The 25286-nt window shown below is 40.6% G+C and overlaps 1 protein-coding gene across 1 annotated transcript in view; it reads left to right on the plus strand.

Moving 5' to 3' along the window:
* The window catches only part of cntln (centlein, centrosomal protein), a 503405-nt gene that overhangs the window by 214881 nt on the left and 263238 nt on the right, over nucleotides 1-25286 (plus strand). The window contains exon 10 of the mRNA XM_039758210.1: nucleotides 4484-4654. Within this exon, the coding sequence (XP_039614144.1) occupies nucleotides 4484-4654 (171 nt within the window). The remainder of the gene's footprint in view (nucleotides 1-4483; nucleotides 4655-25286) is intronic.

The raw sequence follows: 25286 nt of genomic DNA on the forward strand, positions 1-25286 counted from the left end.
CTGTGAAGTCGTGAGTTCCCATCTTGCTCCCCAAAACACGAAGCTGAGTCTCAGTACTTTAACACCAGCTTTATTCAGCTTGAAACAGCAACAGCACTGTTATTTATTGTAGCAGGATCTTTATAATGTTCCTTGTATGACCCATTGACGACAGGTGCTTATAGCATGTCTGCGATGTTTTTGGATGCGCTTATATGGCGAACTGCTACAGCGCTGGGAGACTGCGATTGCTTTGGGACGCTCTTCGCGTGTCGTCCGTTGGGTGGAATCCCACAAGAGTTTAGAAACTCACACCAGCCATGATTCTTTTTAAAGGTAAAGTGCAGGTTAATTTGTATTATGTATTTTACTTTATATTTTGTATTAATCATTTTTATATGAATAGTTTTGGGTTGTGGAACGAATCATCTGAGTTTCCATTATTTCTTATGGGGAAATTAAGCTTTGATATACGAGTGCTTTGGATTGCGAGCACATTTCCGGAACGAATTATGCTCGCAAACCAAGGTCCCACTGTATATACATATATATATATATATATATATATATATATATATATATATATATATATATACAGTGGTGTGAAAAACTATTTGCCCCCTTCCTGATTTCTTATTCTTTTGCATGTTTGTCACACAAAATGTTTCTGATCATCAAACACATTTAACCATTAGTCAAATATAACACAAGTTAACACAAAATGCAGTTTTTAAATGATGGTTTTTATTATTTAGGGAGAAAAAAAATCCAAACTTACATCATAGATTACAGAAATTAGAAAACTCACACAAATTGCAGTATATTTACCCTTCACAACAAATACCTAAAGGTTCAGGCAGTGTACTTACAAATGTGCTTTAAACTGTTTGCTTTTTCCAGCACTTAAAACATCCCACTGTTAAAGAAGAACACAATAACCAAATCTATAATATGAGCAAACTTAATCACTAAAACCTCATTTTAACTTAACAGCTTTAGGGGCTCACAGACACATACACACACAAGCCAGTGGCCACCAAAGTAAAATATTAACACAAACCCCCCTTGTTGCAGGCCTGGTCGACGCTCGTGAACATGGTGGCCAAAATTTTTAAGGCCCATTCCCTCTAACAAGCCAACATAAAAAGGTCACAGTACTCACAAATAAGCAGAGTGAATATCAGTGTCCATTGTCCAAACACAGCACTTCCACGCTGCGGAAAAATGATGGAGTTGCCCTGCAGGCAGGCTTCATGGCAAAATGCTGCAAGCGAAATTGAGCTAGTCTGTCCAAATGGGGTGAAACTTGCTGTTTTTCCTCCTTGTCTGAGGAGCTGCCAGGCTTTTCTTTGGTCACCTGGAGCGCTATCCAAAGTGTCCTGTGCCTCTTCGCAGGCTAACTTCGCTAGTTCACCTGTGTCGCTCAAAACTCACAACTACTTTTTTCTTTTTTTCTCCCACCGCTTCCTCCTGTCTTTTTGCGTCCAACCAGTTCTCGCGTGAACACCACCCGGAGCTCTAAAGCCTCTGAAAACCATGTAAAACCCAAACTCTGTCATTTTTGTTTTCTTTTCAAAGTCTCCGTGTAGTCGTTCTATTATCAGAGTATGAGCCCAGCATGCCCTCTTGCCCACTCCATCACATTACAGAAACCGGATATAACTAAATAATAATTAATATATGTTTTGTTTATTTAAAAAAAACAACCAGTAAACATTATGAAAGGGAATATGACATTATATGCGCCTAAGGCTACATAATTTTAAACTGTGGAGCAGAGGGGGACATCAAGTAAAAATGGGTCTTTGTCCCAGTCGTTATGCAGGGCACTGTAAATATTATACATTCATGTCGTGAAAAGTTAACTCTGTCCCTCTTCTAAATACAAGTAGTTAACTTTGTGAGAAACGTTTTCTCTTCCGTAGTTTAAGTACAGGATGGACGTCTTTGAAATGGCTAGAACTCGCCACTAGGTGGAGTGATAGATGTGCGGTGGGTGGCGTTAGGATCGCGAAGTCTTAGCCTTTTTTTATTTTGTTTTTAGTTGAAGCCATGGAGCCGTGGACGATAGAACACAGCGTTTTTGCGTACGACTGTTTTGTCAAGAACAACCAATCTATTACCGCAGTTCAGCGTGAGTTTCGTTGCCATTTCAATATCCACAGAAATAAAGCTGTTCCCTATCCTACATTGGGTTAAAGCACTTCGTACACGAGGTACACTAATGAACAAAAGACCGCCAGGAGCTACACGAAAGGCACGTACCCCTGAAAATGTGGAAAGCGTACGACTGACCCTGCTGCACAGTCCAAGTCGATCTGCTCGGAAGCATTCTTCTGAACTTGGCCTCAGTAATCGTTCGGTAAGGCGTATTTTGCATTTAGACCTGCATTTCCATCCCTACAAATTGTCAAATTCTGTTTCAATATGAACTTTCAATAAATTTCTTTGTAACAAAAAATTTACAATTTTGTGATTTTGTAAAAAAACGTTCATCCTTTCTGCCTCACCCTTTATCTTAACCCTATTTTTCATGTTTGAAAAGTTTTACCTTTTATTTAATAAGAAATAATTGTTAGTGTATTTTTGATTCCGGACAGAATTAAGTTATTCTTATTTTTGCATTTAATTTGGAGTTTGATATTTTTTCTTTTTTTTTTTTTAGTGTTTTCCTCAAAGTGCCCTCCGTTTCTGGGTTCTTGAGAAAAATCAGGGAGAAGGAAAATTAACTAATAGTAACTTTCCTGTTTTAATAGCTCAAGTGGTTTCATTAAATTAGAGCCCTGTGTCTTGAAGCTCATTAATGAGCCACAGCCATATGCTTTAAGCACCATGGTCAAAAATTCAGAAGAAAGGTACACGCTTAAAATGAAGTTCTGTGTCCTTGTGATACATGGAGGCCCCTCTGATTCAACCCTTTCTAAATTAAGTAAGCGCTACCTAGACAATATGGCTCTCCACCGGCGACCCTAAGGTAGTCCAGAATTATTGGAAAGCAGCCTACTGCGTTTCACATTACACAGATGTGAAAGGCTGATTATAGCTGCTTCATAATTAACAGTGATCAGATTTGTTTTGTGGCATAAATGGTGCATGTGTAGAACATTAGCCATGGCACTCTCATTCAAATTCAGCTCAAGGGCTCAGCAGCAGACGGGTCACGAGCTTCAGGGAGTACAAGCACAAGCTCCTCCATATGTTCTTGCTGCATCTTACTACGGCTATGAGTGCAAGATAAGTTCCCCAAAGAACCTAATCGTGTTCTGTAATTACAGTGAGGCTTTCTGCTGGCTAGAAATAAGGGAAAAGCTAAAACACTCCCTCATCAGATAATTTGTAAATTACTTTACATGGCGGATGCCTAACTCAGTTGGTTTTCAACTGCTGAAATTATAAATAATTGTAACAGATGTGGCAATATGGCTGGCCTCCAATAAATGAGGCCCCAGATAATTTGACCGACCCCTTTGACAGGCCAATTTAATAAAATGTGAACAAAATCTTCTTGCTAATAATTTATCATCCCTTCTCCCAATTGGTTAAACTTAATTACCCTAGCAGTTAACAAGGTCACACCCAGATGCCAAACTCGGCTGCAGTTTTGATAATGCAATCAGGAATCGAGAGGTGATGACAGCGTTGTTGTTTTTTCATTACCTGGCTCCACAAAAACACAGGTGGCAAAGCCTGCTTGTCAGTTTTTAATAATTATAAGCTATTATGGAATGCATAGTTAGCAGATTGAAGACCGCAGATTAGCAATTTTTTTGAGTATGATGGAGGTCCTGATGTATAGAGATGATCATGCACTAGAGCCTCGTCATTTTACTTCACTGTCAGGAGTGTTGTAGCTTGGCCCATTTAAAGTGGCATAAACTTCAGCTTTTAGACTTTTCCATTATTTGGCACTTATGGGCACAAATTTACTCTTGCTACATAGACTGTAAAGTATGTAGACTTGCAATCATAACATCTTAACAGCCCAAAACTGTAAAAGCATATCTACGTGTGAGTCAAGGTTATCATCTTTCGTGGTACTTGCATGTTTCCTACGCATTAGTCTTAATAAAACAATACAAAGAGCAGGCAAAGGCCATAACACCTTACATTAAGTGCAACGTCAGAATATGAGAGTATTGTGTGCCTGCGTGTCATTAAGTAAATTTAATTCACCCAACCAAGAAACCAGATAGATTGCTCTTCTCCTTTCATGCACCATTTACTCTATTAAGGACGCCTTAATTGACTGGCGTGCGGGTGGTAATGTATAGATATTAGATGTTTGGGCTGAAAAATACAGCACACCGTAATGAAATCTGCAGAATTGATCTTTGCTGTGGAAAGAGTAATGTTTACTAGTGTCCACTGTATCGGAGATGGAGTGGGCAGCAGGCTTCCTTCATTTTATACTCACCCGTACTCGAGCAAAGATTTTTTTTTTTTCTTTCTGAAATTGAAAGTTGCCAGCTTAACTCCATGGTTATATTTTCTTCATTTTTGCCAGGAAGTACATCATGTGTCTTCGGCAGAGGTGGAAAGTCTTATTGCTGCGCAGAAGGCAGACATTGAGCAACTGAGGGAGAAACTGAAGACAGCTGAAGTGAAGTTAGCCGCTCACGCTTTAGCTTGCAATAATGAAGCTGGAAGCACCTTGCAAAGAGGCAGAACATTTGAGGTACTGATACTGACTTACTCACTTATTACTTTACTTCTCTACTCATCCTTTTTGTCTAATTTTTCAAGACGTGCACTGAAATCTTACTGTGAGGCTTTTGTTTTAAGTGTTTAGTGATAGATGAATAGCAGTGTATTTACATAAGTAATGCCCTGATCAACTGGCCTGAGACTCATGTTGGCTGATTTGTTTGCCCTGAAAAAAGTGATCAGCTTTCTATATACAAGTGTTTCACCGATTTTATGAGATACATGATTCCAGCCACACATATTCTTAAGCATCCATCATTTGGATTTACTTTCTGTTACTTTAGAAGGCTGAAGCGTTGAGGAAAATTCCTTAATTTCAGTTTTAGTTTACCTAAATAGCACAGTTTATCTTACACCCATTTGTGCAAGCATACCCCATTTCTTGTTTTCTTTTTTGGGGTTAGATAGATAGAAAAGGCAGCTATATAATAGATAGAAAAAGCACTATATATCAGATCAATAGACTAATACATAAAAAGGCACTATATAATGATTAGATTAGGTTGAGAGATAGAAAAATTGCTATATAATAGATAGCAAAAAGCACTATATAACAGATCGATAGACTAATAGATAGAAAAGGCACTATACAATACAAAGTAAATAGATAGAAAAGGCATTTTACAATAGAAAAAGGCACTATATGATAGATATACAAGCTACTATATAATGGATAGATAAACAAATAGGAAATGCACTATATGATAGATAGATCGATAGAGAGATGTTAGGGCCTTTTGTAACCTACAAGGGGCATATTTGTAACCTGTAGGACGTATTTGTAAGTTTAGTAGGGAACATTTGTAACTTTTTGGGAACTTTTGTAATAAGAGTCAGGCACTTTTGTTACATGCCAAAAAAGGGCATTTTTGTATCATGAAATGATAACTGTTAATCAGATGTTCAGCTATCTATATAGGTTTGCTGTGAGCTCTCCTTCTCACACTCCTATACATTTAGTTTTAGCCCATTGTTCCCACAGTAGGCTGCAGCTCCCAATGCCCTCATACTGGACAAAGACGGCTCATATAATCAATGGACTGGTGCCGTTAATAAACCTTAAGGATGAATTCATACAGTACAGCATTAGATTAAAGTGCTCTGATAACTGGCAATATGTATTTTGATTTATTTTTTAATAGATGGGTAGATACTAGAAGTGATACTGTATAATAGATGGACAGGATTTTTGTTGTCCTCAGGGAGAAAAAAAAATTCTTTTTACAGAAGCTTTTTAAATTGATCTGCTTCTAACAACTGAGAAGACATGGCAAATGTTTGCCGACTGGCCAACCAACCACAAGCGTTTCCCGATAGGTAACCACCCAAATAATCAAACTGCGATTCAGTCCTCAGGATATAAATAAACTGCTCAAAAAAATTAAAGGAACACTTTGAAAACACATCAGATCTCAATGGGAAAAAGAAATCCTCCTGGATATCTATACTGATATAGACTGGGTAATGTGTTAGGAACGAAAGGATGCCACATCGTTTGATGGAAATGAAAATGATCAACCTACAGAGCCCTGAATTCAAAGACGCCCCAAAAATCAGAGTGAAAAAATATGTGGCAGGCTAGTCCATTTTGCCAAAATTTAATTGCAGCAACTCAAAATTGTACGCAGCACTTTGTATGGCCCCTGTGTTCTTGTATACATGCCTGACAACATCGGTGCCTGCTTCTAATGAGATGACAGATGGTGTTGTGGGGATCTCCTCCCAGATCTGGACCAGGGCATCACTGAGCTCCTGGACAGTCTGAGGTGCAACCTGGTGGCATTGGATGGACCAAAACATAATGTCCCAGAGGTGTTCTATTGGATTTAGGTCAGGAAAGTGTGGTGGCCAGTCAATGGTATCAATTCCTTCATCCTCCAGGAACTCTCACCACATGAGGCCAGGAACTGTCGTGCACCAGGAGCCACTGTACCAGCATAGGGTCTGACAATGGGTCCAAGGATTTCATCCTGATACCTAATGGCAGCCAAGGTGCCTTTGTCAAGCCTGTAGCGGTCTGTGTGACCCTCCATGGATATGCCTCCCCAGACAATCATTAACCCACCACCAAACTGCTCATGCTGAATGATGTTACAGGCAGCATAATGTTCTCCATGGCTTCTCCAGACCCTTTCACTTCTGTCACGTGCTCAGGGTGAACCTGCTCTCATCTGTAAAGCACAGGGCACCAGTGGTGCATCTGCCAATTCTGGTATTCTATGGCGAATGCCAATCGAGCTGCATGCTGCTGGGCAGTGAGCTCAGGGCCCATTAGAGGACATGGGGCCCTTGGGTCACCCTCATGAAGTCTTTCTGGTTGTTTGGTCAGAGACATTCACACCAGTGGCCTGCTGGTGGTCATTTTGTAGGGCTCTGGCAGTGCTCATCCTGTTCCTCCTTGCCCAAAGGAGCAGATACTGGTCCTGCTGATGGGTTATGGACCTTCTATGGCCCTCTCCAGCTCTCCTAGAGTAACTGCTTGTCTCCTAGAATCTCCTCCATGCCCTTGAGACTGTGCAGGGAGACACAGCAAACCTTCTGGCAATGACACGTATTGATGTGCCATCCTGGAGAAGTTGGACTACCTGTGCAACCTCTGTAGGGTCCAGGTATCGCCTCATGCTACCAGTAGTGACACTGACTGTAGCCAAATGCAAAACTAGTGAAGAAACAGTCAGAAAAGATGAGGAGGGAAAAATGTCAGTGGCCTCCACCTGTTAAACCATTCCTGTTTTGGGGTCATCTCATTGTTGCCCCTCTAGTGCATCTGTTGTTAATTTCATTAACACCACAGCAGCTGAAACTGATTAACAACCCCCTCTGCTACTTAACTGACCAGATTAATATCCCATAAGTTTCATTGACTTTATGCTATACTCTGATTAAAAAGTGTTCCTTTAATTCTTTTGAGCAGTATATATATATATATATATATATATATATATATATATATATATATATATATATATGAAATATATACACACACACACACACACACACACACATGCACACTCTATGGTCTGAATACACACCAAAATACCTAAAAAGAAAGGAAACATCTGCCATAAAGCCCAGATAAGCAGAGTATTGCAGTAATAGTTGTCCTTCTTAGCTATTCTCCCATCTCTACATATACTATAGGCTAAGTGGAGCTCACCCAGAGTCAACACTGATTTCTTGTTCATGTCTGTTCCCAAGGCCCTCCTCCCACATTTTCTCTTTATTGGGTCAGGTGGGTTGTGGTTGTTTCCAGCTTCTTCCATTTAAGATTTATGGAGGACACAGTGTTTTTGGGAATCTTCAATGCTGCAAAAATGATTTTGTAGCCTTTCCCTGATCGGTTCCTTGACACAGCCCTGTCTCTAAGCTGTGCAGGCACGTCCTTCAACCTCACGGCTTAATTTTCTTATTCAACTGTGGGACTTTCTGTAGACAGCTGTTTGCCTTACTTAATAATGTCAAAGAAACTGATCACAAGTGGACTCCAAACATGATGCATAAACTTCTCATTGGTGATCAACAGAATGTGATACACCTCTTCCGAATTTAAAATGTCATAGCAAAGGGTCTAAACACCTATTTCAGTTGGATATTTCAGTTTTTTATTTTTAAGAAATATGCAAACATTTCAAAATAATTCAGGATAATTGAGTGTTACTTGATGGGGGGGATTTTAGCAGAAGGCCAGAAGATGACAAAATATGTAAAAAGTGAAGGGGTCTGAATATTTTCTGAATCCACTATATATGCATATATTGTACCCCCTCAATGTTTGACTTTGTGAACATAAATTTGTTATTCTTTGTTATATTACACTTTTTTTTTTTAAATCAAAATCAGATGCTGATTTTATTTCTTATTAATTTAATATATTGCATATATACATTGGTTCATGCAATAGAACGTTTTGGAAAATAAGAATTGGCCTATGTATACAATAAGAAGTGAAGCAGAATGACCCCTTTTATTGGCTTACTGAACCAAGTACAATATGCAGGCTTTCGAGGAAGCTCAGGCCCCTTCTTCAGGCAAGTTGTATAACAAAAACTAGAGTTCCTTATGTTTATGTATAATCTTGGTGAGAAAAAGCATTTGAAATCCTTTAAGTTGGTCATCTTCAATGTCAAAAATTAACAGACCTCCCCAACCCAAGATTCATTTAGCAGGAGAGGAGAACAATGTATAGTCAAAATCGTTTGATAAGACAACTGTCCAACAAAGTCTTTTGACCTTTTTTGGTAAGTTTTCCTTACAGTGTGGATCTATTATCACATCGACTAGATCAGTCACAGAGATGTAAATCGTCGTCTCACTTAAAGGTTTTCAAATGATGTTTACATCTACATTTACATTTATTTGCTTTAAAGACGCTTTTATCCAAAGTGACTTACAAAAGATGTAAACAATCGAGTAACATTAGGTTAGGGTCTGTTTGTTCAAGAAGTATAGCAGGATGGGTAACAAAAGTCGATTATCACAAGTGAAAAGATGTAATAACTCTTACATTCACAATAATAGATTACAATCAAACAAGCAATTATATGAAGAAGAATATGAAATATCGTAAAGTTTTTTTTTTTCTTTATCAAGTAGACAGATATTCACAGAACAGTTGGGTCTTCAGTCGTTTCTTAAATACATTGAGTGATTCAGCAGTATGGATGGAAGTGGGCAACCCTTTCCACCATCTTGGAACTACACACAAAACAGAGTCTGGATTGAGACTTGATGCCACTTAATGATGGCACCACCAGACGCTGTTTCCCCAGCAGGACTGAGTGGGCAAGAAGATGTCTAGCACTTCACCAGTGTATCCATATACTCAGATGCTGACCCACTGACTACTCTGTAGGTGCTAGCATCAGGGATTTGAACTTAATGTGTGCTGCTACAGGGAGCCAGTGCAGCGACCTGAAGAGAGGAGTGATATGTGCCCATTTCAGCTGGTTAAATACAAGATGGGACGCTGCATTCTGGATCATCTGCAGCGGCTTGATGGCACATGCGGGTACTCCTGTCAGAAGCAAGTTGCAGTAGTCCAGACGCGACAAGACCAAAGCCTAGACCAGAAGTTGTACTGCATACTCTGCCAGATAAGGGGGTCTCATCTTGCAATTGTTGTAGAGTGTGAACCTGCATGAACGAGAAACAGTAGAAATGTGGTCAGAAAAAAAAGATAGTTGCTCATCAGTTACCACCCCAAGGTTGCATACTGACTTGGAAGGTGATAGCGACAGTGAGTCAAGCTGTACAGAGTTGGGGAGATGAGCAGACTGGCTGGCTGGGATCACAAGAAGCATGGTTTTTGACAGGCTGAGCTGTAGATGGTGGTTCTTTATCCAAGCTAAGATATCAGTAAGACATGTAGAGACTCTAGCTGATACTGTATTGTCCTCTGGAGGGTACGACGGGTATAGCTGTGTATCATCGGTATAGCACTGATAAGAGAACCCATGGGATTGGACGATGGAGCCCAGCAAGGTGGTGTACAGAGAGAACAGTAGAGGACCCAGCACTAGTCCTTGTGGTACACCAGTGCATGTCTGGTAAGCCTTTTACAACTCCCCTCGCCAGGACACACTGTATGATCTCTCTTAATGTCTGTATAAACAGAAGGATTTCCAGTTATTGTGCTACAACTGTCCTGAAGAAGGGGCCTGAGCTGCCTTGAAACCTTGCATATTGTAATCTTCCTAGTTGGCCAGTAAAAGTGCCATTTTGTTTGACTTCTCACTATATTTGTAATGGCCTACTACTATACTCATGTATACAAGTAAGTCAAATCACAACGTTCACTATTTGAATCAGTGTAACTCCACACCACCATATCAATCAGCCAAAGAAGCCATGTAAGTGCAACAGTATTAAAAAAAAAAATACGTTAAAGACACCTTCACTGTACCATCGTTTACACATTCTAGTGTTTATAAACCTTCACCTTTTTTCTTGGACGTATGTGATATCTACAAAATCGGAATATTTTTTTACCCTTTTAAGGCACTAAACTCATGGGGAAATTTTATTAAATTCCATGTCTTATTATTCCTTTTGTTACACAATTGTAAGAGTTAATTCCAAGTCTTTAGGAATGTGGCCCTGTCAAAATGTATATAAAATTTATAAATAAATGTACACACTAAACAAGGTGTTGCGCTTCACTTACAGTGGTGTGCAGAAGTATTCAATCCCCCTTCTTAATTTTCTGCATGACAAAATATTTTCACACAAGTTTATCCATTCAGTATTTGTACTGTGAACTCTTATGCTGTCACAATATATTTCCAATGTCAAAATAAATCATTTTCTTTAGATACTTAACTGTACAAGACAAACTACAAAGTGAGAGTTTGCATAAGTATTCAAGCTCTACACATTAAAACTTTGTTGAGAATCATTTTACTACAGTCACAGCCTTCATTCTTTTGGGGCATGTTAAGTATGTCCCAGTTCTGCACTTTGTACAGGGTGCAGCAGAAATAACTCCCACGTTTCAAAGGGGGATTGAAAAAAAATGCTACAAAGTATCACCAAAAACTTTATTTCCCAAATGTCGATATAAAAATTTTTTTTTACTTTAAGTTTTAAAAATTATATCGTCCAAATGGTGGCCTTGACAGCTGATACACATTTGGAACCGTTATTGGAAGTTTTCCATCACTCTCACTAGCATGTCGGGCGAAATTCCCTCAATTTCTTCTTGAATAGCCTTCTTTAGTTGGTCCAAGGACCAAGGACGATGTTTGAAAACCTCCTGTTACCCTTACTCTTTGAACTCAGAGCAAAATCGTTTTCCGGTCTGGAACACTTTCATTAGCACGTAAACCGAACCACGTGTGAAACACCCTCTGCGTCGCAGCTACAGATTTGCTATTTTTGACAAAAGCCTCCACTAAAAAGCCTCGATGCTCACCCTACCACGGCATGGTGACAACTGAAAACTTTATTATGTACCTCACCTAACGGAACAGACCGCACTTCTCTACCTGCATTATGGACCCCACAGTGATTTTTCAAAATGTGGGAGTTATTTCTGCTGCACCCTGTAGAACTTTTATGTTAGGTAGAATGCCCAGAGGGGGCTTGGTGGTCTCGTGGCCTGGAACCCCTACAGATTTTGTTTTTTCTCTCCAGCCGTCTGGAGTTTTTTTTTTTTGGTTTGTTTTTCCTGTCCTCCCTGGCCATCGGACCTTACTCTTATTCTATGTTAATTAGTGTTGTCTTATTCTAATTCTTACTTTGTCTTTTATTTCTCTTTTCTTCATCATGTAAAGCACTTTGAGCTACATTATTTGTATGAAAATGTGCTATATAAATAAATGTTGTTTGCTCAGGAGGGACTCTTCCCCGTTCTTCTTGGCAGAATTGGTGGGATGGTTCCTCTGGTCAGCAGCTTTCAAATCCTACCACAGATTCATAGCGTTAAGATCATTAAGGATTTGACTTGACATTCCTAAGCATTCACCTTTCTGTTTCTGAGCCATTCCAGTGTCGCTTTGGCCTTATGCTGAGGGTCATCGTGACATTGAAAGATGAATCTTTTCCCGAGCCGTAGGTTCATAGCAGACCGAACCAAGTTCTCCTCCAGTACTGTGCGGTATTTGTGTTCATCCATTGTCCCTTCAGCTCTGACAAGATTCCCAGTCCCAGCACATGAAAAGCCTAATGCTGCCACCACCATATTTCACTGTCGGTTTGGTGTTTCTTGAGGCATGGGCAGTGTTAGTTTTATGCCACACATATAGTACTTATTTAAAGTCTGGTCTGACCATAAAACTTTCTCCCACACTTTAACTGGGTCTTTCTCATGCTTTCCAACAAATAACATACATGCTTTTATGTGGAACTTCTTAAGGAATGGCTTCTTTCTTCCTCTTCTCCCGTGGGGGGCCTGTTTTATGGAAAGCTCTTGAAACTGTGGACCCCTGCACCTTACACTTCTGAGAGGGACGGTTGGATTTTTAGTAGCCTCTTTCACCAGTCGAGGACTCTCTCTTATGTTTACTTTTGAAGGAGTCTCGGTGCTGTGATGAACCTTCTGATGGATCCAGCAGTTCTTGATGAGACAGTGAAACTCTTTGATATTTTCTTGTAGCCATTTTTCTGCCCTATGCATTTCAATGGCTTTGTTTCTCACATCCGCAGAATGCTGCTCTGTCTTCATTTTCACAGTGGTTGTCCTACAAGGATTATGGCCCTTACAAAGTGGGCTTTTTATATCCAGAGAGACAGAAAGGACTCATAAGTAGGACCTCATTATGTTTAATTGTGACTGTCAAATGTGTCACGTTGTTTGTGATCTGTTTGTCATTTATGTCAAACTGGAGCCTCCATAGCACAGAGCTTTAAATACTTATGCAAACACTAACTTTTTAGTTTTTCTTCTTAAGTTAAATATCTACCGAAAATGGTTTATTTTGACTTTGGAAATGTATTGTTACAGCATTAGAGTCAACATTAAAAATATTGAATGGATAAATATGCGTACAAATCTCCTGTCATGCAGGAAATTAGGATGACTTTCAAGGGGATTGAATACTTTTCCAGACCACCGTACACCAGCCTGTTTTATAGCAGGATTGGCCAGCCATTCTTTTGGACTATTTAATGCTGTGTGTGACAGATGTCATGGATGCCAGGTTTGTTTGTGTTGTAAATTACACTTAATGACAGCAATGTTCATTATGCAGAAAACATATGTCTGAGCGGTAACCGCAGACGTTCAATGACTTCTTATACTCCCTTGAGTTTTTACCAATGAAATAGCTGAGAATTTATAGAAATCTCAGACTAATGCTATATCTGACTTGTTGGTCCATTCGGTGTTCATGTGACAAAAGTATCTCACGCTTGACATCCCAGTGTCCTTTCAGCACCTTAGGCCTGAGTTTGTGGTCATGAGAGTCTAATGCATTTTGGACTGTTTGAAGAACACCAGAAGATGCCGAGCTACTTCTCCTCGTTCTTTATTTCAGTTTACTTTATCCACCTTGACGAGTGATAGCATCCGGCACCAATCTACAGTGCCTATAAAAATATTCACCACCTTGGAGGTTTTCACATTTTATTGTTATTGCACATTGAACCACAATGGATTTAGTTTTGACTTTTAACACTGATCAACAGAAAGAGGCTCCCTAATGCTTTAGAGAATACCAATATCTGCAAAGGTGTGTGAAGTATTTACAAACAGAAACACAAAATAATTGACCGCATGCATATTCACTCTTCTAAAAATCAGTATTTAGTAGGTGCAACTTTGGCAGCCATGATGGCCTTGTGCACACAGGTCTCTCTCTTTTCTTTCTCCCTATCATCTTTGTACATCTGCACACTGCCATTTTCCACACCAAATATTTTTCTTTTATTTAGCAATTGAGTGAGGTGAACATCTTTTTTCAAGTCCAGCCACAAATTCTTAATTGGATCACGATCTGGACTCTTGACTTTGCCACTCCAGAACACTAACATTGTTGTTTTTAAGCCTTCCTATGTAGCTTCACCTTTAAATTTGGGTTCCTTGTCATACTGTAAAATAAATCGTCTTCCAAGATGCAGGATCATTTGCATTAAACGATTCAGTGACAGAGACTGTTGTGCCTGCAATTAGACAGCATTTGCTTTAAGTTTACTTGTAATCTGGCCAATCAGCACACTTGCAGAGGTGGCAAGAAACGAACAGCAGTGCCTTGTGAGAAAACCAATCAAACGTCCTGAAATTACATGCATGCAGGTGGGACATCCGTCAAATGCACACATAATCAAGCATTCCAAAATAAATGTCAATAACAAACATGTACAAGAGTTAACACAGTGGACATGTGATTTCATATAAACTAAACTGAGATTACATTCACATTTTGGCTACTGGAGAATAAATGCTCAACATCTTACAGTTAAATGAAAAATGACCTGGTACATCTACTGTCATGAAATTGAAGCACATTAATGTACGCAATAAAATTAGCAGCACACAACTTTCAACTAGTCTTCCAGTTAATATTTCCGGAAAATGCACATCAACATCATTTTTTTCCCCTAGGGAATGAAAAATACTTCTGCACAATGAAAGAGGTTCACAACCCACCCACCCACGGGACGTTTATTGATATGTTCAGTTCACCTGAAAGTTTACAGTGTGAAAAGTGTGGAAGCACCTTTCGTGGAATCCAGCACTCATAGTTTTGCATGATCATGCAGTTTTTGTAGAGTGCTCTAGGCAGGTTTTCGGCTGTGACATTTGTTTTCCATTTCTTATTGATTGATTTAACGTGATTGTATCCAGCAGGGGGTGCTAACTCCCTTGTTGGAATGAGTTCTTTAGTAATTGCGGTGTGTTACATAACCTGAATCTATATAGATATGATATTAAAAGGCGGTAGCCCTTCCTTAGTGGTACGGCGGTAAGAAATCACATAGGAGAAATAACTAAGCTTTCTTTAATGACAGTTTATGCTCCATTAACAGATGAAGGAAGCCATGACAAGAACCCAGTTCAGGAGTGGGGGCCCGATGTGTAGAGTCTGCCATTTTTGTCGCTGCATTGGATGGATTTTCAGGAATGGATGACGTTATCTCCCATCCGTCCGTCGGCTTCAAAGGTGTGCCGGGCAATGTTCCAAGGCTTTATACTCTTTCTTCATGTGCAGGCCCCCACTTAGGTGAATCATGCCATTCCAAACAAGGCAAAAAGGATACAGTTTCATGCTGACTTTGACACACAAATATAGTACACAATGCCCATTTTGCAGTTGTCCCTGTCTTCTCTTCTAATACTTGCCTAGAGGTGGTGGATTTTAGGAGGCCCAGGCCCCTCATGGACCCCGTGATCATCAGAGGAGACTGTGTGCAGAGGGTACAGACCTATAAATATCTGGGAGTGCAGCTGGATGACAAATTGGACTGGACTGCCAATACTGATGCTCTGTGCAAGAGAGAACAGAGACAACTATACTTTCTTAGAAAGTTAGTGTCCTTCAACATCTGCAATAAGATGCTGCAGATGTTCTACCAGACGGTTATGGCGAGTGCCCTCTTCTACGCGATGGTGTGCTGGGGAGGCAGCATAAAGAAGAGGGACGTCTCGCGTCTGGACAAACTTGTTAAGAAAACAGGCTCCATTGTAGGAATAAAGCTGGACAGTTCAACATCTGTAGCAGAGTGATGGGCACTAAGCCAACTCCTGTCAATCATGAAGAATCCACTGCACCCACTGAACAGTGTCATCTCCAGACAGAGGAGTAGCTTCATTTTTATTACTCTTTAATATTGTTTTTTGTATCGGTATACTGCTGCTGGATTATGTGAATTTCCCCTTGGGATTAATAAAGCATCTGTCTGTCTGTCTGTATCTATCTTGTGACCCGTCATTTGCGTGATAGACAAATGTGTGCCGACAAAATCGCAAACGTTTTATTAAATATGAATTACTAGTTTAAAGCATTTATAATAATGTTTATTTTAGAAGTCAATATTATGAGACACCGCATGCGATCAGCACGGCACGCAGATAGTCCTTAAGATCACACCCTGCATATGTAGGAAGAATTGCAGCAAGGGCGTCCCACTCTCTTGGCCTCTCTCGCGATTTTGTCGTGGCGATTTTGTCGGTGCTCATTTGTTGGTCTCGTTTTTGTCGGGGCGCATATGTCTATCGCGCTTTTGTCGGTGAACCATCTATCTAGCAGTTCTAAATGATGAGCCCCTGTGCTAAATCTGGTTTTGTACTAGCTGTGCATGTGAGTAGAAAGAAAAGTAGGTTTATAAAATATTTGTACAGAGCACAGTGACATATTAAACATATACACTTATTACAGTGATATATGGTAGTTTGGATAATTTCTTGACACCATCCCCCCGACGTGTGCTTTTCACTGAGTTGCTTGTTGTGTTCTTTTGTCTTCATTGTGTAGGTTAGCCCACCATACTGACTCCCCACAAGTTGTCCCTTCCACATTCAGGTGCTTTTATACTACAATCAATTGAAACCCCAGACTGGTGTCCTCCATTGAACTAATGATGCGAGTTCTAAAGCCACCAGTGATGATATAGCTGTGTCATGTTTGTGATTTTGTCACCTCAGCGGGTAACTAGGGCATCAAATTGGAAAACAGCTATGTCACCCATAATTGAGTGAAGGAAAGGGACCTCCTAAAAATCAATCAAAGTCTACACAAGTCCCTCTCAAACCTAAAAACATTAAATAAATAATTACATTTATATTTATTTTTCTCGCTACTCAAAGCAGGGGAACCATTTCCACCACTACCGATGTGTAGCATCCACCTGGATCATGTGACGGCAGCCATTATTGTGCCAGTGCGCTCACCACATGTAAGCTATTAGGTGGTGAAATGGTGAAAGAAAGAGATAACCAGTTAGAGAGATGATTAGAGCCAGAATGACCAGGCCATGGGGGTGTTGGGCAATTCAGCCAGATCATTGGGATAAACCCTACATTTTTCAAGAGATGCCCAGAGATCTTTAATTACCACACAACTCATCCGAAGAATGGTGCCATTTTTACAGCCCAGTGTCCCCATCACTGCACTGGGGCATTGGGATCCACATTCGGACCACGTGGTAAGTGCCCCCTGCTGGTCTCTCCAACACCTCTTCCAGCAACAACCCAAGCTTTTCCCAGATGGTCTCCCATCCAAGCACTGGCCGGGCCTGAAAATGCTTAGCTTCAAGTAGATGACCTCTTCTGAAGCATATGTGTTATGGCTTTTAGCTCCTTGGTCTGAAACTGTGAGGTGCTGCAGTTTGCCTTAAAAAAATTTACAAAATTATGTATCTCCCTACAAAAATAAAAAAAATAAATAAATAAGAGAACAGACTACCATGTACCAGTTATTTACAGCTGAGAATTCCTCAGTTCAATATTTTACCTGCAATGCCCAATCGTTTCTCCAAACCCTACCACCTGGCCTTAAATACCTACCACAAGCCCACTGAAGATACTCCTGGTTCCTAGTGTCCTCAGGTTAAATGTTATATTTGTAAATACTTTAGATTGAGGTGGGTAACATTTGTGGTCCTGGAGGGCCATGGTGGCTGCAGCTTTTTATTCCATACCAGTTACTTAATTAGAAAGCAATCTTCGGCAATAATTATTAATTTCATGGCTTGTTAGTGTTGCCGTGTCAGGTCAATTCTTATGTAATTTCCAAAGATTTCTTTTAAACGAGTTGAAGCCTAAAACAGATGAGTAATTCTCAGTCCTTTACTTTTTACTCTTCAGGTTCCTTCTGATTATTTTATTAAACTAGATAGTTCACGATGAATGCACACTGGTGTAAATGGAAACAAGTTAGATGGAGAACTGCTGGTTTCTTTGTCATTTGCATCTTTTTGCTAACAAGGAGCCCTTGAAAACACTGACTGCCGCTGTTTAAGACGGAATTAAGCAAACAAGAGACAAAACTAAAATGAAGCATAAAAGTGTTGCTTGGACAAGAAATGGTTCAACAGCAGTAATCGATCTGTCATTTAAGATATTGGGTAGAGATAAAAACCGGCAGCCACTGTGGCTTTCCGGGGTTAACGGTAAGGAAGGTAGACACACAGGACGGTATGGAGAATCCGCTAAAACTCCTATTCAAAATTAGTGCTTTCAGTATTTCACATGTAACCAGAATAAGGAGGTATACCTTTCCAAAATAAACCATGAATAAATACAAAAAATACATAACTAAAAAAATAAATAACTAGAAAGATAATAAGAGAAAAGATTATATTAAAGAATCTCTGATGTTTTGCTCAAATTGGTGTAAAATTGGTAAATTTTATAGACACTCAAGTAACAAACCCGTTACAAGTATATAAAGCATATTTTAAATTTACCTATATGTATTCTGCAGACCTTTTAATCCAAATTAATTTACAAACCCTGGGCTTAGTAGACGGAGGCTAGAACCAGAGCTATACAAGTGGCAGTCAAGCTATAGGATCATATAAAGTGCATCCTCAAAAGTATTCAGAGCGTATCACTTTTTCCACATTTTGTTATTTTACAGCCTTATTCCAAAATGGATTAAATTATTTTTTTTCCTCAGAATTCTACACACAACACCCCATAATGACAACGTGAAAAACGTTTACTTGAGATTTTTGCATATTTATTAAAAATGAAAAAATTGAGAAAGCACACGTACATAAGTATTCACAGCCTTTGCCATGAAGCTCCAAATTGAGCTCAGGTGCATCCTGTTTCCCTGATCATCCTTGAGATGTTTCTGCAGCTTCATTGGAGTCCACCTGTGGTCAATTCAGTTGATTGGACATGATTTGAAAAGGCACACACCTGTCTATAGAAGGTCCCACAGTTGACAGTTCATGTCAGAGCACAAACCAAGCATGAAGTCAAAGGAATTGTTTGTAGACCTCCGAGACAGGATTGTCTCGTGGCACAAATCTGGGGAAGGTTACAGAAAAATTTCTGCTGTTTTGAAGGTCCCAATGAGCACAGTGGCCTCCATCATCCGTAAGTGGAAGAAATTTGAAATCACCAGGACTCTTCCTAGAGCTGGCCGGCCATCTAAACTGAGCGATCGGGGGAGAAGGGCCTTAGTCAGGGAGGTGACCAAGAACCCAATGGTCACTCTGTCAGAGCTCCAGAGGTCCTCTGTGAAAGGAGAACCTTCCAGAAGACCAACCATCTCTGCAGCAATCCACCAATCATGCCTGTATGGTAGAGTGGCCAGACGGAAGCCACTCCTTAGTAAAAGGCACATGGCAGCCTGCCTGGAGTTTGCCAAAAGGCACCTGAAGGACTCTCAGACCATGAGAAACAAAATTCTCTGGTCTGATGAGACAAAGATTGAACTCTTTGGTGTGAATGCCAGGCGTCACGCTTGGAGGAAACCAGGCACCACTCATCACCAGGCCAGTACCATCCGTACAGTGAAGCATGGTGGTGGCAGCATCATGCTGTGGGGATGGAACTGGGAGACTACTCAGGATAAAGGGAAAGATGACTGCAGCAATGTACAGAGACATCCTGGATGAAAACCTGCTCCAGAGCGCTCTTGACCTCAGACTGGGGCGACGGTTCATCTTTCAGCAGGACAACAACCCTAAGCACACAGCCAAGATATCAAAGGAGTGGCTTCAGGACAACTCTGTGAATGTCCTTGAGTGGCCCAGCCAGAGCCCAGACTTGAATCCGATTGAACATCTCTGGAGAGATCTTAAAATGGCTGTGCACCGACGCTTCTCATCCAACCTGATGGAGCTTGAGAGGTGCTGCAAAGAGGAATGGGCGAAACTGGCCAAGGATAGGTGTGCCAAGCTTGTGGCATCAGATTCAAAAAGACTTGAGGCTGGAATTGCTGCCAAAGGTGCATCGACAAAGTATTGAGCAAAGGCTGTGAATACTTATGTACATGGGATTTCTCAGTTTTTTTATTTTTAATAAATTTGCAAAAATCTCAAGTAAACTTTTTTCATGTTGTCATTATGGGGTGTTGTGTGTAGAATTCTGAGGAAAAAAATGAATTGAATCCATTTTAGAATAAGGCTGTAACATAACAAAATGTGGAAAAAGTGATGCTCTGTGAATTCTTTCCGGATGCCTTGTATGAGGAAACACAATACACAAATACTGAGCCAATCAGTCAGTCAGCCAGTCAGCCATTTTCTAACCCGCTTAGCCCTGAACAGGGCCGCGGGGGGTGCTAGAGCCTATCCACCAAGCAAGAGTGCAATGTACACCCTTAAGTGACAACATTAATATGTTCTTGAATGTAAGGGGACTAAACCATTAATGTCTTTAGGTCGTATCATTTTCTAACCAGCATAATTCAGACCAGAGTTGTGTCGGCTGGAGTCTATCCCAGCTAGCATGGGGTGCAGAGCAGAAACAAACACTGGACAGGGTCCATTACATCACAGTCCATCACAGGGTGAATACACACACACACACCCTAACCAAACACTGGGGTCAATTTAGCATTACCAATCCACCTCACCTGCATGTCTTTGGACTGTGGGAGGAAACTGCAGTACCCGGAGGAAGCCATAACCGACATGGGGACAACATGGAAACTCCACGCATGGAGAACCTGGGACACGAACCCTGGCCTCCTTTACTGTAAGGTAGTGACATTAAAACTGCATCACCGTGCCACCCTCAAATACTGAAGTATAACGTTAAAATTAGGATAGAAATAAACTAATAAGTGCAAGTGTACCTTACGTAAGATGTTATCTACTGAGACCCCTGAAATCCCAACTTTCTGCTGCTTAAACAACTGACTGACAGCACTGTGGCAGCACGCCAGCTAGATGTATTTCTCCTAACCAATGTGGATCCATTCTCACTTGTGCTGTTCCTTCAGTCATGAGAAAACCCTTGTGTTCATTTGTGCATGTGGAGATTTTGGTAATTTGCAGTTTTTCCACACTATGCCGTCTGCAGTGCTTTATGGTGTTTTTCATACAGAAGCTCAGAAAAGACAACGATCTTAAAAAGGGGTATTCAGTGTTAAATAGTTGTCTAATATTACATTAGGTTAGGCAGACTTTATTATCCCAGAGAGAAATTTGTTTGCAGCAGGAAAGTACAAAAACATAGGATGCTTTCACTCAGGTGCAAGAAAATAAGATGAGACACAACATATGACAGCAACTGTTATAATCTCCACACACAACCCCATAAGATTTCTACAAAGAAGAATGATTACCTTTAAAGGGATACTACATCCAAAATGTTACTTACCCCATGTGATTTGTAGAGAAAAAAAACATTAATCCTTCTGATCATCATCATCTTCTTCTTCTTTCGGATTCTCCTATTTTGGAGTCACCACAGAGGATCATCTGCCTCCATCTATCCCTGACTTTTAAATTATTTTCTGTCAAACCAACTGCCTTCATGTTCTCCCTCACCACATCCATAAACCTCTTCTTCAGCCTTTTTCTTCTCCTCTTGCCGGGTGGTTCCATCCTCAACTTTCTTTTCGTGATGTACCCCTCATCTCTACTCTGCACATGACCAGACCATGTGAATCTAGCCTCTCTTACTTGGTCAACAAACGTTCTTACCTGTGTCATTCCTCTAAAATACTCATACCTACTCCTGTCTACCTTTGTTATTCCATGTGAAAATCGTAACATCTTCTACTCTGCCTCCTGTCAGTTTGTCAGTGCCACCGTCTCCAAACCATAAAACATGCTGTTTTATAGACCTTCTCTTTCACTCTTGTAGTTTCTCTTCTATCACAAACCCCTCCTGTCACTCTTCTCCACCCAATCCACCCTGCCTGCATTCTCTTCTTCACCTCTCTGCCTCTCTTTCCATTGCTTTGGACTGTTGAACCCAAGTATTTAAATTTGTCGACCTTCACCACCTCTGCTCCTTGCAGTCACACCCTTCCACCACCTTCCCTCTCATTCATGCACATGTACTCCATTTTCTCCTGATGACTTTCATTCCCGTTCTTTCCAGTGCGTACCTCCACCTCTCCAGGTTTGTCTCAACCTGCTGTCTACTCTCACTACGAGTCACAATGTCATCTGTGAACTTCATAGTCCACAGAGGCTCCTGTCCGACCTCATCTGTCAACCTGTCAATCACCGTTGCAAACAGGAAAGGGCTGAGAGCCGATCCTTGATGTAATCCCACTGTCACCTGAACTAGGCTGTTACACTTCACCAGAGTCACACTGTCCTCATACATTATCCTATACTACCCTCACATACTTCTCTGCTACTCCCAACTTCCTCATTCAGTACCATAACTCTTCTGTAGTCACCCTGCCATACGTGTTCTCTAAGTCCACAGACACACAATGCAATTCCTTCTGACCTTCTATGTACTTCTCCATCAACACTCTTAAAGCAAACATGTCATCAGTAGGACTCTTTCCTGGCACGAAACCATATTGCTGCTCACAGAAAAAGCTTATGATATAATAGAAGCCAATAGTGACCAATACTATGCAATGGCAGAAGATGTGAAAAACATCCATGCCAAAAAGAATAAACAAAATCTCACTCTCATAATCTGCATCTCGGCTATCCAGACATATGCTTCAAACATGCAAAACAATTTTTTTTTTTGTGCTAAAATATTGTTCAAATACAGTGCATCTGGAAAGTATTCACAGCACATCACTTTTTCCACATTTTGTTATGTTACAGGCCTTATTGCAAAATGGATTAAATTCATTTTTTTCCTCAGAATTCTACACACAACACCCCATAATGACAACGTGAAAAAAGTTTACTTGAGTTTTTTGCAAATTTATTAAAAATAAAAAAACTGAGAAATCATGTGTACATAAGTATTCACAGCCTTTGCTCAATACTTTGTCGATGCACCTTTGGCAACAGTTACAGCCTCAAGTCTTTTTGAATATGATACCACAAGCTTGGCACACCTATCCTTGCCCAGTTTCGCCCATTCCTCTTTGCAGCACCTCTCAAGCGCCATCAGGTTGGATGAGAAGCGTCGGTGCACAGCCATTTTAAGATCTCTCCAGAGATGTTCAATCGGATTCAAGTCTGGGCTCTGGCTGGGCCACTCAAGGACATTCACAGAGTTGTCCTGAAGCCACTCCTTTGGTATCTTGGCTGTGTGCTTAGGGTCGTTGTCCTGCTGAAAGATGAACCGTCGCCCCAGTCTGAGGTCAAGAGCGCTCTGGAGCAGGATTTCATCCAGGATGTCTCTGTACGTTGCTGCAGTCATCTTTCCTTTTATCCTGACTAGTCTCCCAGTTCCTGCCGCTGATAAACATCCCCACAGCATGATGCTGCCACCACCATGCTTCACTGTAGGGATGGTATTGGCCTGGTGATGAGTGGTGCCTGGTTTCCTCCAAACGTGACGCCTGGCATTCACACCAAAGAGTTCAATCTTTGTCTCATCAGACCAGAGAATTTTATTTCTCATGGTCTGAGAGTCCCTCAGGTGACTTTTGGCAAACTCCAGGCGGGCTGCCATGTTCCTTTTATTAAGGAGTGGCTTCCATCTGGCCACTCTACCATACAGGCCTGATTGGTGGATTGCTGCAGAGATGGTTGGCCTTCTGGAAGGTCCTCCTCTCTCCACACAGGACCTCTGGAGCTCTGACAGAGTGACCATCGGATTCTTGGTCACCCCACCACTAAGGCCCTTAGATGGCCGGCCAGCTCTAGGAAGAGTCCCTGGTGGTTTCGAACTTCTTCCACTTACGGATGATGGAGGCCACTGTGCTCATTGGGGCCTTCAAAGCAGCAGAAATTTGTCTGTAACCTTCCCCAGATTTGTGCCTCGAGACAATCCTGTCTCGGAGGTCTACAGACAATTCCTTTGACTTCATGCTTGGTTTGTGCTCTGACATGAACTGTCAACTGTGGGACCTTCTATAGACAGGTGTGTGCCTTTTCAAATCATGTCCAATCACCTGAAGTTACCACAGGTTGGACTCCAATGAAGCTGCAGAAACATCTCAAGGATGATCAGGGGAAACAGGATGCATCTGATCTCAATTTGGAGCTTCATGGCAAAGGCTGTGAATACTTATGTACATGTGATTACTCAGTTTTTTTATTTTTAATAAATTTGCAAAAACCCCAAGTAAACTTTTTTTACGTTGTCATTATGGGGTGTTGTTTGTAGAATTCTGAAGAAAAAAATGAACTTAATCCATTTTGGAATAAGGCTGTAACATAACAAAATGTGGAAAAAGTGATGCGCTGTGAATTCTTTACAGATGCACTATATATAGTGTGTATATATATATATATATATATATATATATATATATATATATATATATATATATATATATATATATATATATATATAAAAGGCTAACGTAGACCTGTAGAAATCCACAATCATCTCCTTAGTCTTCGCCGTGTTTAGAGTCAGGCAGGTCTTATCGCTCCAGTCAGATGCCTATACTCCCCTTCCTGCTCATTCCTTATACACACCTCAGTATCATCAGAGTACTTCTGAATGTGCCATTTTTTTGGCCTTTGTGTGAAAATCCCAGGAGATCAGCAGTTACAGAAATATTTCAACTAGTCCGTCTGACAGTAGCAGTCATGCCACGGTCAAAATCACTGCCCAAACAGCATGTGGTGGACTCCTCAAACACCTGAAAGAAGGTTCTGTGGTCAGATGAGACTAAAACTGAACGTTCTGGCAATCATGGATTTTAAAGAAAATAAGTCATAATATTTTAATTTAACAAAAGGGGCTCTTTATTAGCATTTATGCTGATTCAGATAACATTAAAGTCCTGAAATCTCAGTTAACACCGTGCCCACTCTACGTACAACAGTTTGAAAATCTTGCCCCCACACTTCACCATGCCGTAAATCAATCTCAAAGTGCTGAGTTCATTCCAAACAAGAGTTAGGTCATGTCTGGTGACTTTTTGGTGGCCCTTAATTTGCAAACAATTTTCAGCTTTATTGCTTACAGATGTCATTAATTGACCTATCACTAACAGCCTGTCCTTAAACTCCCAAGATGCTCCTTTAACAAAAGCAGGACATGCGGTAAGTCACATCACATTCATATAACACTAATGACCGCCTGTTGAAATATTCTGTAAGTATGATATGTTTAATCAGCACCTATAAAGATACAGATTTGGTTAAAACTTAAAGAA

Source organism: Polypterus senegalus, chromosome 7 (genome assembly GCF_016835505.1).
Source record: "Polypterus senegalus isolate Bchr_013 chromosome 7, ASM1683550v1, whole genome shotgun sequence".
Lineage (NCBI taxonomy): Eukaryota > Metazoa > Chordata > Cladistia > Polypteriformes > Polypteridae > Polypterus > Polypterus senegalus.